The following is an 18,889-nucleotide window of genomic DNA, read 5'->3' on the forward strand; positions in this document are numbered from 1 at the left end:
AACTTACAAGCAGCTTATCCGAGCTCTTCAGGTAAGATTTTAAGTTGGCCTTCGAACTTCGTTATTTTTTCTATCGACACAACCGTTTTTCTTACTCATGACGTACATGTTTTAATAATTTTATAAGATCTTTCACACATTATAATATTGTTAGTCAAAACAGTTTTTACATAACCTACTAATGATGTCTTTGCTACTGAAATTTAATGATGATGAATGTTGTAGCGCCGATAGGCCTATGATAAAATAAAAATAGAAATATATCAATATATATTCTGTACAAGTCTCTGGCTGTAGCTGTGAAATATGCCAATTACTCGCATCGAGTTGTCCCCCTTTATGGAAATCTCCACTTTGTTATGATGCGGAGATGAAGAAATCTAATAATCGTTTACATATAGGCCTATTTGGACTAGGCCTATTAGTTTCATTATCAACTTATAAAGTAGGGCCTATAGCAATTTGTCGGGCTGTGTGTAGATTCATGCACCAGAATATTATTTATCAAGATTGTTGACAGTATCATATTCCGGTTGCATGTTCGGACGTGAACTGAGACAACCGACGTCATGACACTCTTGCCAACTTAGCAAAAAGCAGTTCCCTCATAATCAAACATCAACAGATCAACATGGCTTCACCAGCTAAAAAAGCGAAAACCGATTCATCATTGCCCGTCTGTCCGTATGGTGCCAGATGTTATCGTAAGAATCCGCAGCATTTTAAAGAATTCATTCATGACTCCAAAGACGATGGCGCGACGGCCGGGAGCAGTCGATCAGGAGTGTCGGACTATCTAGATCTGTCAACCGACATGTCGAATCTTCCTGCATGTAAATATGGAGCGTCGTGCTACAGAAAAAATCTGTTACATTTTGCAGAATTCTCTCATCCTACAACCCTGATTTCAAAGATCACGGACGACGATGGCAGCGATACGGACGAACTTTCTGATTCCGAGGACGAAAAGAAAGTAATTGTTGATGACCTCATTATAAAAGTGAAAGTAGACGGAGATTTTGTTCCCACCTTATCCATTCCAGGTTTTACAGACTACTGTTGAAAGCATGACTACCTATTGTCAATTTTTTTTTTTTGCGTGTGTACATTTTACATACATGTACGTTAACTACATTTGTATATGTACAGCTGAAACTGTCATGTCTGTTAGAGAGCGAGCTACATGTACATTTGTAGACTACATATATTAGATAATTTGAGATCCTGTATTGCTAGATTAACACTTCGAAGATATGATGAAAAGTATGTCATTGACAGAGGAAAATATATTGTCAATGTCTTGAGATATGAACTTGTGACAGATGCCTTAATTATGAGTGTCTGATATATTATGATCTAATGACTACAATGTACATGAATGACAGCTGGCAGTCATACAGTTGAGTGTAAGCTAACTCCTAGTGCACTAAGTTTAAAGTAGTAGTGCACTACATTTAAGCTACAAGTAAACTAGTAGTGCACTACATCCAGTCAGCAAATACTTAGGACTCACATTACAGAAAAATCTCATCTGGGATACACACATCAACAACATCACTGCAAACGCCAACAGATCACTAGGCTTCCTAAAACCAAACCTGAAGATAAACTCACAACATATAAATTTAAAGAACATGCATACAAAGCCCTAGTGAGACCCAAACTGGAATACTGCTCTTCCATATGGGACCCCCACAACACAAACCAAATCAACCAAATAGAAAAAATTAAACGCAGAGCAGCACGATACGTACAAAACAGATACCACAACACAAGTTCAGTACAAGACATGATGGACAAACTCAACTGGCCCACACTTCAAACACGTAGACTCAAGACCAGACTCATACTATTATACAAAATCATTCACCATCATGTCGCAATAGACCCACACGGCATCATGCACCCAGCTGACCCTAGGACAAGGCAAACACACCCCTACACCTTCAGACACCTATCTGCCACCAATGACACATACAAATACTCCTTTTTCCCACACACAATAACACAATGGAACCTCCTCCCGGTGGCAGCAGTACAATGCACTACACTAGAGATCTTCAAGGCACATATACACAATGCAGCCCTTGATGATCTCAAACACACACCGTAAACACACCCTCATAATGTTTTTGTCTTATAGTTTCCCCTAAAAAAAAACACCCTCACTGTACCCAAATCCCTGCACTTTTTTACTTCTTTTGAAGAGCATATGCAACGATCCTACCATTGGCCGTAATCGTCATTTTTTGACGGAGGCTGAATAACGAAAGAAGAAGAAGGAGGTGTGACCACAAATCCCCCTATACAGGTAATGGACATGCAGTGCCACTGGACACCTGTGTTAGATACCTGTAGTTGTTACATATACAGACCTGTGTAAATTGACCGCCTTATTTCTGTCATCCTGACTTTACCAGGTATATTTAAATACTGATAAATTTTTTATCTAATATTAACTCAAAATAAAATTGGCTGCGGTTCTTAAATGATATATTGCACAAGAGGAATTAAAACTCTATCAATTGGATTTGTGGTGGGTTTTTTATCATTATTTTTTTTTAAAGATTTTATTACAGTGTATATGGTAAAATTAAGGTTTATCTTTCTGATTTCAAAATGTTGATGCTTTTCATTTATTTTTTAAATGTAATTAATATACATTTTATATTAATGATTAATTCTACCTTAGGCCTTGATGACTGTTTGTAGATTTTTTTTTCTCGTGTACATTGTATATGTACATATATTTTAATATTTATTATTTTATCAGACAAAAATGGTTTTAAATTCAGTGTATTGTTACTTCATTAATATCTGTTAATTCAACCATGAAATCATATCATAGTACATATTGATTCAAGAATCAGTAGTTTCATATATTCTCATTTATATTCTGTAAGAGACATATAATATCTAAATATCTGCACATCAAGTTATGTACATGTACCTGTATGTATAATTTGGTACTCCCAGGACTCCCATGACTGTTGTCATGGCCACCTGGGCCCCAGGGCCCAAACCCCACCCCAACACCACCTTATGGACCTCCATAACACCTTACCTATATATGTATGTATCAGATGAGGATCAGTCTTAAGGTGTGTCTGTTTTAACACCTGGCTATAGTTTTGTCAAGTCTCCAATTACCCCCAGGGGTCCATTTATAGCATGCTGTGCCAGGCTCCTCTGCCTTACCTACCTGTAATTAGCATCTAATGCTATCCATATATGATAATTATCTACCTGTGGATGTTTTTCAAAAAATTTGGTGGTTTTTTTTTGCGAATCATCAAAAAATAATTAATTTTTATAAAAAAAATTCTTCACAATTAAGCTATTCGATAAATATAGTGTATATGCTGATTTTCTTTAATTACAAGAAGAGGTAAAATCCCCATCAGTTATACATTTTAAAGTAAAGAACAATTAATCATTTTCTTAATGCAATAGAGAAACACCTAAATACTGATCAAAATGTATCTCAAAATTTGGTTTTTAAACAATATGGCAAAATACATGTTAGCATGAACTGTAAAAAAAAACACTTTGGCTTAAGGTCCACATGATTCACATGTGTATATAATATATTTGTTAGCAGGTAACTTTACAGAAGAAAATTATGAAATTAAAAATATAAGTGTTGCATAATTCAAGTGTTGTATGACAAGTACAGCTCCAGATACATGAACATGTATGTGTGTTATATAAGCTTAAAACTGTTGCCCTCCCCCTCCCCAAGTTTGACAGTATATGTATTTCATAACAAAAATGACATTAATTGTTCCCTCAGGCCATTATCTCATTCAGTGTTACCTGTAACTGATACATGTACCTGGAATCAGATTCAATATGTTAGATCTTCAAGATACCTGCACACAGGTATATGTACAGAAATTTCAACTATTTCAGTAAAGGAAGATGGAAAGTGTATTACAAGTAACATATACCTTTTATAAACTTAAAATTTTGAAATGTAGAACTGTTATAATCACTTAATTACCAGTATATTCAAAGAATCTCTTTCTTTACATGTTAAATCAATGTTTAATTAATTTCTTAATGTGTCAGAATTCTGACTTTAAGAATTGGATGTATATACATCGAATGTACAACATATATTATGGGCTGAATTAGGTTTTAATAAGCATATAAGAGATTCTTTGAATATACTGGTAATTAAGTGATTATAACAGTTCTACATTTCAAAATTTTAAGTTTATAAAAGGTATATGTTACTTGTAATACACTTTCCATCTTCCTTTACTGAAATAGTTGAAATTTCTGTACATATACCTGTGTGCAGGTATCTTGAAGATCTAACATATTGAATCTGATTCCAGGTACATGTATCAGTTACAGGTAACACTGAATGAGATAATGGCCTGAGGGAACAATTAATGTCATTTTTGTTATGAAATACATATACTGTCAAACTTGGGGAGGGGGAGGGCAACAGTTTTAAGCTTATATAACACACATACATGTTCATGTATCTGGAGCTGTACTTGTCATACAACACTTGAATTATGCAACACTTATATTTTTAATTTCATAATTTTCTTCTGTAAAGTTACCTGCTAACAAATATATTATATACACATGTGAATCATGTGGACCTTAAGCCAAAGTGTTTTTTTTTACAGTTCATGCTAACATGTATTTTGCCATATTGTTTAAAAACCAAATTTTGAGATACATTTTGATCAGTATTTAGGTGTTTCTCTATTGCATTAAGAAAATGATTAATTGTTCTTTACTTTAAAATGTATAACTGATGGGGATTTTACCTCTTCTTGTAATTAAAGAAAATCAGCATATACACTATATTTATCGAATAGCTTAATTGTGAAGAATTTTTTTTATAAAAATTAATTATTTTTTGATGATTCGCAAAAAAAAACCACCAAATTTTTTGAAAAACATCCACAGGTAGATAATTATCATATATGGATAGCATTAGATGCTAATTACAGGTAGGTAAGGCAGAGGAGCCTGGCACAGCATGCTATAAATGGACCCCTGGGGGTAATTGGAGACTTGACAAAACTATAGCCAGGTGTTAAAACAGACACACCTTAAGACTGATCCTCATCTGATACATACATATATAGGTAAGGTGTTATGGAGGTCCATAAGGTGGTGTTGGGGTGGGGTTTGGGCCCTGGGGCCCAGGTGGCCATGACAACAGTCATGGGAGTCCTGGGAGTACCAAATTATACATACAGGTACATGTACATAACTTGATGTGCAGATATTTAGATATTATATGTCTCTTACAGAATATAAATGAGAATATATGAAACTACTGATTCTTAATATATATAATGTCACATCAAAAAAATGAAATTATGAATATGCTGCTTAATCTAATCTGAAATTAAACTACAGTTTATATTAAATGTATCAAATTGAAAATCTTCAAATAACGATAATTATTTTCAAATGTTTTATATACTTTCATGTGATTAAAACAAAATTACTGGAATTAAACATGTGAAATTTATAACTGATCAATCAATACAAAATATTAAGTACCAAAAGGATTTATAAAGTAAACTTGTCTTAATTTAGTTACAGTGTATAATTAACAATAGAAAGGTTGAAATATAACATCAAACTAAACTTCCAAAACCTTTTTAATAACTCTTTGAATATAACTGCTAGATAGCCTTATATGTACAGTACAGGTAAAAATCACAGGTAGCCTTGGGTACTGCCCATTACCTGTATGGGGTTTTTGCTGTTCATCACCTCTCAGAGTGTAGTGCACTACTAGTTTACCTGTAGTTTAAATGTAGTGCACTACTAGTTTAAACGTAGTGCACCACTAGTGCACTAGGTGTAAAGGTTAGCTTACACTCAACTGTACGTTGAAGAAACGTTTCTTTAATGTACCAAGAATCGTTGCACACACGTTTCAAACAAAGGTTTGATTCACCTAAGTTTGTCCATTAGAATGACCTCGTCCTAACGTTACACAAACACATTACTTAAACGTTATCCCCACATATATACACATGTATCTGTAACATTGCATAAACATAGTTAAGTTTAAAGGGACGTTTCTCTAATTATTTCGTAACATAGTAAAACGTTTAGGCAACGTTTTTAATTTCCATGTGACGTTGATGTAACTTTTCTGCAACGTTTATCTAAAATTTATTCGACGTTTCATACAATGATTAATAACTTACATGCAAGGATTCTCTATAAGTGTAATATGATTGATTAGATAGTACAATTTCCATTTTAACTTCTGAAAAGGTTTAAAAGTAGCATAGTATTTGGTCTGTTACATTGTTAGCTCACCTGCCCGAAGGGCAAGTGAGCTTATGCCGTTGTGCGGCGTCCGTCGTCCGGCCGTCCGGCGTCAACTTTTTCATTCAAACAACTTCTTCTCAATAACCAAAAGGCCCAGGGACTTGATATTGGGCATGTAGCATCCTGGGGTGAAGGGCTACAAAGTTTGTTCAAATAAATGACCATGGCCTTCATTCAAGGTCACATGGGTCAAATAGGCTATAATCTTCAAACGACTTCTTCTCAATAACAAACAGGCCCAGGGACTTGATATTGGGCCTGTAGCATGCTTGGGTGAAGGGCTACAAAGTTTGTTCAAATAAATGACCTTGACCTTCATTCAAGGTCACATGGGTCAAATAGGCTATAATCTTCAAATGACTTCTTCTCAATAACCAAGAGGCCCAGGGACTTGATAATGGGCCTGTAGCATGCTGGGGTGAAGGGCTACAACGTTTGTTCAAATAAATGACCTTGACCTTCATTTAAGGTCACATGGGTCAAATAGGCTATAATCTTCAAATGACTTCTTCTCAATAACCAAGAGGCCCAGAGACTTGATATTGGGCCTGTAGCATGCTGGGGTGAAGGGCTACAAAGTTTGTTCAAATAAATGACATTGACCTTCATTCAAGGTCACATAGATCAAATAGGCTATAATTTTCAAATGACTTCTTCTCAATAACCAAGAGGCCCAGGGACTTGATATTAGGGTTGAAGCATGCTGGGTTGAAGGGCTACAAAGTTTGTTCAAATAAATGACCTTGACCGTCATTCAAGGTCACATGGGTCAAATAGGCTATAATCTTCAAACGACTTCTTCTCAATAACCAACAGGCCCAGAGACTTGATATTGGGCCTGTAGCATGCTTGGATGAAGGGCTACAAAGTTTGATCAAATAAATGACCTTGACCTTCATTCAAGGTCACACGGGTCAAATAGGCTATAATTTTCAAATGACTTCTTCTCAATAACCAAGAGGCCCAGGGACTTGATATTAGGGGTGAAGCATGCTGGGGTGAAGGGCTACAAAGTTTGTTCAAATAAATGACCTTGACCTTCATTCAAGGTCACATGGGTCAAATAGGCTATAATCTTCAAATGACTTCTTCTCAATAACCAAGAGGCCCAGGGACTTGATAATGGGCCTGTAGCATGCTGGGGTGAAGGGCTACAATGTTTGTTCAAATAAATGACCTTGACCTTCATTTAAGGTCACATGGGTCAAATAGGCTATAATCTTCAAACAACTTCTTCTCAATAACCAACAGGCCCAGGGACTTGATATTGGGCCTGTGGCATGCTTGGGTGAAGGGCTACAAAGTTTGTTCAAATAAATGACCTTGACCTTCATTCAAGGTCACATGGGTCAAATAGGCTATAATCTTCAAATGACTTCTTCTCAATAACCAAGAGGCCCAGGGACTTGATATTTGGCCTGTAGCATGCTGGGGTGAAGGGCTACAAAGTTTTTTCAAATAAATGACCTTGGCCTTCATTCAAGGTCACACGGGTCAAATAGGCTATAATCTTCAAACGACATCTTCTCAATAACCAAGAGGCCCAGGGACTTGATATTGGGCCTGTAGCATGCTGGGGTGAAGGGCTACAAAGTTTGTTCAAATAAATGACCTTGACCTTCATTCAAGGTCACATGGGTCAAATAGGCTATAATCTTCAAATGACTTCTTCTCAATAACCAAGAGGCCCAGGGACTTGATAATGGGCCTGTAGCATGCTGGGGTGAAGGGCTACAAAGTTTGTTCAAATAAATGACCTTGACCTTCATTCAAGGTCACATGGGTCAAATAGGCTATAATCTTCAAATGACTTCTTCTCAATAACCAAGAGGCCCAGGGACTTGATATTAGGGGTGAAGCATGCTTGGGTGAAGGGCTACGAAGTTTGTTCAAATAAATGACCTTGACCTTCATTCAAGGTCACATGGGTCAAATAGACTATAATCTTCAAACAACTTCTTCTCAATAACCAAGAGGCCCAGTGACTTGATATTAGACCTGTAGCATGCTGGGGTGAAGGGCTACCAATTTTGTTCAAATAAATGACCTTGACTTCCATTCAAGGTCACAGGGGTGAAATCGGCTTAAATCTGTAAACAATAAGTTTGCGATAGCCAAGAGCCTCCAAGACCTGATATTAGGCCAATAGAATGCTGGAATGAAGGACTAGAAAATTTTTAATATGAATAAAACTAGCTTACAATGATATTTGAATAAAGAGGTAATCAACATAGTATCTTTAGAAATGACCTCAATCAACTTCAAAGTTGCTGTAGAGCCAGGTGAGCGATACAGGCCCATTGGGCCTCTTGTTATATGTCCTTGGTTCTGCCCGTTTAGCCTATGGGAGCTATATTTCAGGCATTATTTTATAGTAATATATTTATTTAATCTAATTATATCTTACATTGGGGTATTCCTATGGACTTAGCTTGTCGAAATGTTCCACTAGAGAGATATTTTGAAGTAGACAATTGTTTTAAAACCATTAGAAAAGTGCCAGACATAAAGGTACAAAAACGATCAGAAAATTTGTAACTTGTTCGAAAAATTTCCCTTTAATATTTATTTGAATAAAGGAATAATGATGACATCCTCAGAAAAAATCCAAAAGCAAAATCAATATAAATTCTTTAAAATATCATAACTCAATCGCGTATTTTGTGAATACAAGTGAGGTATGCATTTGATGAGCACTGCTATTTTGTACTAATTTAGTCACATGATCTAATTTTAAGTCACATGCCTTAATTTTAGATTGAAATTTTGTTTAAAAGGAATGGATTTGTCACATTTTTAAATAATTCAATACACGGAAAGGATGTTTCGAAACACTAGACTAGGTATGTCATTTATTATAAAATAATCAATTTCAATGAACATGTATAAGTATTTTACAGTTCGAATAGCTACGGTAGAACATGTGTGTACACCCACACCAACTTCATCACAACTATTAGTAAGCCTTTTAGCAAAGTATCCAAATTAATAAGTTTAATACCAAAAATAACGTACATCAGTTACATACAGATATTACCATCATGCCAGGATGTTGAATGTATATCTTGATGTCTTGTATGATAAACAAAAACTTGATTGTAGAGTAGGAAATATATACGTTAGAGATAATATATATTAACTACACGAAAACTAGCTTAAACATATGTTAATTTGCAAAATCATGAATTAAACGATAGTGAAATTAACTTAACCATGAAGTGCATCAGTCATTGCTTATTTCGAAAACGATACATTTTAACAACGCCTGTGAAATGTTTTATCTTTTGAAACAAAATAATTGTAATGATTTTCTACGTTAAGAAAATGTTGTTAATATTACGACTTTTAGTGGAAAAACAATCGTTTCAGCAGTGTTTGAAAAACTTTGTTTTAACGTAAAACATGTTTGTATGCTAAAAGATTACACGTTGGACAAAAGTTTCATTAACTTGAAGAATTGGACTATTTACTAAAAAAAACGCTGGTGTTTCAATCCTGTTTATTGCACATTGCAGTTTCATCATTGGAAACTGCGTTTGTCATTACAGAAATGAAACATTAAACGAATGTTATAGAAACGTTGAAATCCAACTGCAACACTTGCAACCATCTGTATGTCTGCTAGCTGGAAAATCAGTAGCCTAGCTATATATAGTTAGGTAATATATAAACATGCATACTTGCCATACTTTTAGAGACCAATAAGGGAGAGGGATGATTATTTCAAGGGATTTTTGCCTAAAATATTGGAGATTTGTGCGCAACATGATTATCTAAATTTTTACTTCATTTTAAAGCAATACATTGATTTTCAAAGTTATAAAAGATGTATTATTAATTGATATGATGACATTCCTAGGGTAAGAAAGATGGAGTGAAGAGTGATGACATCCTCAAAAGAGGAATGTCGCTGGTGAAGAGTTACTCGAAGATGTCGGAGGAGGAAAGGAAAGAGCTCATAAAGAAGGCATTTGAAGCTAAGCTGAAGCTACAAAAAGAGCTTAAGGAAACTCTGGATGAAGTAAAAAGTAAAGACAAGGAACTTCAAAAGCTTCAGGATCAGGTAATATCAACTGGGTGGAATCCTTTATCATTTAAATAAGGGGATTTGACTCGGGCGGATGTCGACTCAAAGGGGAGGATTTTCTTTTTTGAAAAATGACAAACATATATAATTATTCTAATCTCCCTGTCTCACCATAATGGCAATGAAAGACTATTAGATGTAGTTTCACACCAGAAGGGGTGATAATTTTATGCCCAACACATAATTAATTTGGTTTAGATTAATAGACAAAAATACATACAACATCAGACACACATACATACAATATCTGACACACATACATACAACATCAGACACACATACATACAACATCAAACACACATACATACAACATCAGACACACACACATACATACAAGATCTGACACACATACATACTACAACATCAGACACACATACATACAACATCAGACACACACACATACAATATCTGACACACATACATACCACATCAGACACACATACATACAACATCTAACACACATACATACAATATCTGACACACATACATACTACAACATCAGACACACATACATACAACATCAGACACACACACATACAATATACATACATTATCAGACACACACATATACATACAACATCAGACACACACACATACATACAACATCTGACACACATACATACAACATCAGACACACATACATACAACATCAGAGACACATACAATATCAGACACTCATACATACAACATCAGACACACACATATACATACAATATCAGACACGCATACATACAACATCAGACACACACACATACAACATCAGACACACACATACATACAACATCAGACACACACACATACATAAAACATCAGACACACACACATACAACATCAGACACACATACATACAACATCAGACACACACACATACATAAAACATCAGACACACACACATACATACAATATCTGACACACATACATACAACATCAGACACACATACATACAACATCTGACACACATACATACAACATCAGACACACATACATACAACATCTGACACACATACATACAACATCTGACACACATACATACAATATCTGACACATACATACAACATCTGACACACATATATACAATATCTGACACACATACATACAACATCTGACACACATACATACAATATCTGACACACATACATACAACATCAGACACACACACATACATACAACATCAGGCACACATACATACAATATCAAACACACATACATACAACATCAGGCACACATACATACAACATCAGACACACATACATACAATATCTGACACACATACATACAACATCTGACACACATACATACAATATCTGACACACATACATACAACATCAGACACACATACATACAACATCTGACACACATACATACAACATCTGACACACATACATACAATATCTGACACATACATACAACATCTGACACACATATATACAATATCTGACACACATACATACAACATCTGACACACATACATACAATATCTGACACACATACATACAACATCAGACACACATACATACAACATCTGACACACATATATACAACATCTGACACACATACATACAATATCTGACACACATACATACAATATCTGACACACATACATACAACATCAGACACACATACATACAACATCTGACACACATATATACATACAATATCAGACATACATATATACATACAATATCAGACACACATACATACAACATCAGACACACACACATACATACAATATCTGACACACATACATTCTACAACATCAGACACACATACATACAACATCAGACACACACACATACATACAACATCAGACCCACATACATACAAAATCAGACACACACACATACATACAACATCAGACACACACACATACATACAATATCTGACACACATACATTCTACAACATCAGACACATACATACAACATCAGACACAAACACATACATACAACATCAGACACACACACACATACATACAACATCAGACACACATACATACAACATCAGACACACATACATACAACATCTGACACACATACATACAACATCTGACACACATACATACAACATCAGACACACATACATACAACATCTGACACACATACATACAACATCAGACACACATACAATATCAGACACACATACATACAACATCAAACACACATACATACAATATCTGACACACATACATACAACATCAGACACACATACATACAATATCAGACACACATACATTCATCAGACACACAGACATACAATATCAGACACACATACAACATCTGACACACATACATACAACATCAGACACACATACATACAACATCTGACACACATACATACAACATCAGACACACATACAATATCAGACACACATACATACAACATCAAACACACATACATACAATATCTGACACACTAACATACAACATCAGACACACATACATACAATATCAGACACACATACATTCATCAGACACACAGACATACAATATCAGACACACATACAACATCAGACACACATACATACAATATCAGACACACATACATTCATCAGACACACACACATACAATATCTGACACACATACATGCAACATCTGACACACATACATACAACATCTGACACACATACATACAACATCAGACACACATACATACAACATCAGACACACATACATTCATCAGACACACAGACATACAATATCAAACACAGACATACAACATCTTACACACATACATACAATATCTGACACACATACATACAATATCAAACACACATACATACAACATCAGACACATACAACATCTGACACACATACATACAACATCAGACACACAGACATACAATATCAAACACACAGACATACAACATCTTACAAACATACATACAATATCTGACACACATACATACAACATCTGACACACATACATACCACATCAGACACACATACATACAACATCTGACACACATACATACAATATCAAACACACAGACATACAACATCTGACACACATACATACAACATCTGACACACATACATACAATATCTGACACATACATACAACATCTAACACACATACATACAATATCAGACACATACATACAACATCTGACACACATACATACAACATCTGACACACACACACTAACATACAACATCAGACACACATACATACAATATCTGAAATACATACATACAACATCAGACACACATACATACAACATCAGACACACATACATACAATATCAAACACACATACATACAATATCAAACACACATACATACAACCTCTGACACACATACATACAACATCTGACACACATACATACAATATCTGACACACATACATACGATATGAGGCACACATACATACAACATCTGACAAATATACATACAACATCAGACACACAAACATACAATATCAAACACACACATACAATATCTAACACATATACATACAACATCAGACACACATACATACAACTTCTGAAACACATACATACAACATCTGACACACATACATACAATATCTGACACACATACATACAACATCTGACAAACATACATACAACATCTGACACAAATACATACAACATCAGACACACATACATACAACATCTGACAAACATACATACAACATCTGACACACATACATACAACATCAGACACACAGACATACAACATCAGACACACATACATACACTATCAAACACACATACATACAACATCAGACACACATGCATACAATATCTGACACACATACATACAACATCAGACACACATACATACACTATCAAACACACATACATACAACATCAGACACACATACATACAATATCAGACACACACATACATACAATATCTGACACACATACATACAACATCTAACACACATACATTCAACATCTGACACATACATACAACATCTAACACATACATACAATATCAAACACACATACATACAACATCAGACACATACAACATTTGACACACATACATACAAAATCTGACACATACATACAACATCTGACACATACATACAACATCATACACACATACATACAACATCAGACACACATACAATATCAGACACACATACATACAATATCTGACACACATACATACAACATCTGACACACATACATACAACATCAGACACATACATACAATATCAGACACACATACATACAACATTTGACACACATACATACAACATCAGACACACAGACAAACAACATCAGACACAGACATACAATATCAAACACACATACATACAACATCAAACACACATACATACAATATCTGACACACATACATACAACATTTGACACACATACATACAACATCAGACACACATACATACAATATCAGACACACATATATACAACATCAGACACACACATACATACAATATCAAACACATATACATACAATATCAAACACATATACATACAACATCAGACACACATATATACAACATCAGACACACATACATACAATATCTGACACACAGACATACAATATCAGACACACATACATACAACATCAGAAACACATACATACAACATCTGACACACATACATACAATATCTGACACACATACATACAATATCTGACACATACATACAATATCTGACACACATACATACAACATCAGACACACATACATACAACATCTGACACACATACATACAATATCTGACACACATACATACCACATCAGACACACATACATACAACATCTAACACACATACATACAATATCTGACACATACATACAACATCTGACACACATACATACAACATCTGACACACATACATACAATATCAAACACACATACATACAACATCTAACACACATACATACAACATCAGACACATCCAACATCTGACACACTACATACAACATTTGACACACATACATACAACATCTGACGCACATATATACAACATCTGACACACATACATACAACATCAGACACACATACATACAATATCAGACACACATACATACAATATATGACACACATACATACAACATCAGACACACACACATACATACAACATCAGGCACACATACATACAATATCAAACACACATACATACAACATCAGACACACATACATACAACATCTGACACACATACATACAACATCTGACACACATACATACAACATCAAACACGCATACATACAACATCAGACACACACATACATACAACATCAGACACACACATACATACAACATCAGACACACACACATACATACAACATCCGACACACATACATACAACATCAGACACACATACATACATACAACATCAGACACACACACATACATACAACATCAAACACGCATACATACAACATCAGACACACACACATACATACAACATCAGACACACACATACATACAACATCAGACACACACATACATACAACATCAGACACACATACATACAACATCAGACACACAGACATAGAAATTCACAAACAAATACATAGAATATGACACACATATTAGTTACATAATATACAACATTATCAAGAATAATATCAAATAGTGTTACTATATAATGTGTACACATTATTGTTGACATAAGAAATGTAATGTTGTTACCAGTAAGTTTATGTTTTCATTGACTCCAGGTCAGTACTGGATTGCTGCTGGTAGAGGGAGAGAAGGAAGCCTTAGAAGGGAGCAAGACTGTTCACTTCTCACTGCAGGCCGAGCGAGCATACAAAGAGGGGTCTGCAGACCAAACTCATTTCCGACTTGCTGAGTCTCAATTCTACCGACTCCTTAGTGGCCCTGGTGCCTCATCGTAAGCCTGACTCGTCATTACCTGCATACATCAATTTAACAGTTGTACACCAAATTGTGTTTGGTAGTGGCGTAATTTGTCAAACATATCAATAGATTGCATCATGATCCAGGAAAAATTATATCAATATGTGATATGCTCCAGAAAAATATACATCTCACCCTGCACATTTTTTTCTTAATCATCACTAAAGGATGAGTTACATAAATATGTAAATATTATGCCCTGTCATGAAATCCCTTTTATTAGTAATATTTGTTGAAAGTTGTGTGATTTTGATTCTTTTTCTTTGAACAAGTTTTCAACAAAGTAATTTCTGTGTTGTATTTCCTCTTTCAGATATCGTGTCACAAATGTCGAGTATGTGGTAAATCCTGTCCTAGTAAAAAAATTCAAGTAAGTAACTTATGATGACTGAACATGCATAATATTTTGGATTTCATTTTGCCTTTAGCTAGCTATGTAAATGTACTGTAACAGTGTTTTGATAATAGAGCAATAAAACTTGTCAATAGCTTGAGGTCCAACTGGATATATTACATTACTCCCTCTAATGTTGGTGCTGTGGACCATTCCAAATGTAAGCTTTAAGACATTGAGATAATGTTTCATTTAAGGTTAAAGAGAATCTAGTTTGTGGATCTCCAGACTAAAATTTTGTGAAGGAGGAAGTAGTGTAAAAGTGGGGAGAACAAGTCACTAGGCCAGGCTATAGTGGTAATTTCCCTTTACCGTAAGGGTCTTTCCTGAGAGTGAAAGAGCAAGAGTTGTTTTAGTTTTAGCCTTGAACCTGAGCTTGGGTAAGATACTCCTTCCTGTTATATACATACATTTAGATTTATTATTATTTCTTTTGTGTGTGTGTGTTTTTAGGTCATCTGACCCGAAGGGTCAGGATGACCTATAGCCATCGTGCTTCGTCCGTCGTCGTCCGCCGTCCGCCGTCCGTAAACTTTTCACATTTCAATCTTCTTCTCAAGTTCCACCAGTGGGATTCACATGAAACTTGCCAGAAATGATCCTGAGATGGTCCTGACCAAGTGTTGTTATGTTTCGGGTTGGTCCGAAATCCAAGATGGCCGCCATAGCCGCCATTTTGAAAAACACATTTTAAACTTCTTCTCAAGTTCCACCACTGCTGTTGGGCTGAAACTTGCCAGAAATGATCCTGAGATGATCCCGACAAAGTGTTGTTATTTTTCGGGTCGGTCTGAAATCCAAGATGGCCGCCATAGCCGCCATCTTGAAAAACACATTTAAAACTTCTTCTCAAGTTTCACCAGTGCTATTGAGCTGAAACTTGCCTGAAATGATCCTGATATGATCCCGACCAAGTGTTGTTATTTTTTAGATCAGTCCGACATCCAAGATGGCCGCCATAGCCGCCATCTTGAAAAACACATTTTAAACTTCTTCTCAAGTTTCACCAGTGCTATTGAGTTGAAACTTGCCTGAGATGATCCTGATATGATCTCGACCAAGTGTTGTTATGATTCGGGTCGGTCCGAAATCCAAGATGGCCGCCATAGCCGCCATCTTGAAAAACACATTTAAAGCTTCTTCTCAAGTTTCACCAGTGCTATTGAGCTGAAACTTGCCTCAAATAATCCTGATATGATCCCGACCAAGTGTTGTTATTTTTTAGATCAGTCCAAAATCCAAGATGGCCGCCATAGCCGCCATATTGAAAAACACATTTTAAACTTCTTCTCAACTTCCACCAGTGCTGTTGGGCTGAAACTTGCCAGAAATGATCCTGAGATGATCCCGACAAAGTGTTGTTATTTTTCGGGTCGGTCTGAAATCCAAGATGGCCGCCATAGCCGCCATCTTGAAAAACACATTTAAAACTTCTTCTCAAGTTTCACCAGTGCTATTGAGCTGAAACTTGCCTGAAATAACCTGATATGATCCCGACCAAGTGTTGTTATTTTTTAGATCAGTCCGAAATCCAAGATGGCCGCCATAGCCGCCATCTTGAAAAACACATTTTAAACTTCTTCTCAACTTCCACCAGTGCTATTGAGCTGAAACTTGCCTGAAATGATCCTGATATGATCCCGACCAAGTGTTGTTATTTTTTGGGTCGGTCCGAAATCCAAGATGGCCGCCATAGCCGCCATCTTGAAAAACACATTTAAAACTTCTTCTCCAGGTTCATTGGTGCCTTTGAGCTGGAAATGGATGAGGATGTCAAGGAAGGCGAGCCAACATAGTGTTATTTTTTTGGCCTCGTAAAAACTTTGACAATTGGCAGCAATATGGCGGCCATTTTGTAACATGATTGCGCAATCATGGTTTTCCTGAACAACACCTATTTCAAACTTCTTCTCAAATTCCACTGGTGGAATTCAGCTCTAACTTACCAGAAATGATCCTGAGATGGTCCTTACCAAGTGTAGCTATTTATCGGGTCGGCCAGAAATCCAAGATAGCTGCCATGACAGCCATCTTGAAAAACACATTTTATACTTCTTCTCCAGTTCCACTGGTGCCATTGAGCTGGAAATTGGTGAAGATGTTAAGGAAGCAGGGCCAACAAAGTGTTGTTATTTTTTTGGCCTCGTAAAAACTTTGACATGGCAGCAAAGGCGGCCATTTTGTAACATGATTGCGCAATCATGGTTTTCCTGAACAACACCTATTTCAAACTTTTTC

The 18,889-nt window shown here is 35.7% G+C and overlaps 1 protein-coding gene across 1 annotated transcript in view; it reads left to right on the forward strand.

The window, feature by feature from the left end:
• Nucleotides 1-353: 353 nt before the first annotated feature.
• The window catches only part of LOC117343249, a 28,498-nt gene continuing 9,962 nt past the window's right edge, over nucleotides 354-18,889 (forward strand). The window contains exons 1-4 of the mRNA XM_033905593.1: nucleotides 354-973; nucleotides 10,184-10,387; nucleotides 16,056-16,231; nucleotides 16,571-16,627. Of these exons, the coding sequence (XP_033761484.1) occupies nucleotides 632-973; nucleotides 10,184-10,387; nucleotides 16,056-16,231; nucleotides 16,571-16,627 (779 nt within the window). The 5' untranslated portion in view covers nucleotides 354-631. The remainder of the gene's footprint in view (nucleotides 974-10,183; nucleotides 10,388-16,055; nucleotides 16,232-16,570; nucleotides 16,628-18,889) is intronic.

This window comes from Pecten maximus, chromosome 15 (genome assembly GCF_902652985.1).
Source record: "Pecten maximus chromosome 15, xPecMax1.1, whole genome shotgun sequence".
In the NCBI taxonomy this organism is placed as follows: Eukaryota; Metazoa; Mollusca; class Bivalvia; order Pectinida; family Pectinidae; genus Pecten; species Pecten maximus.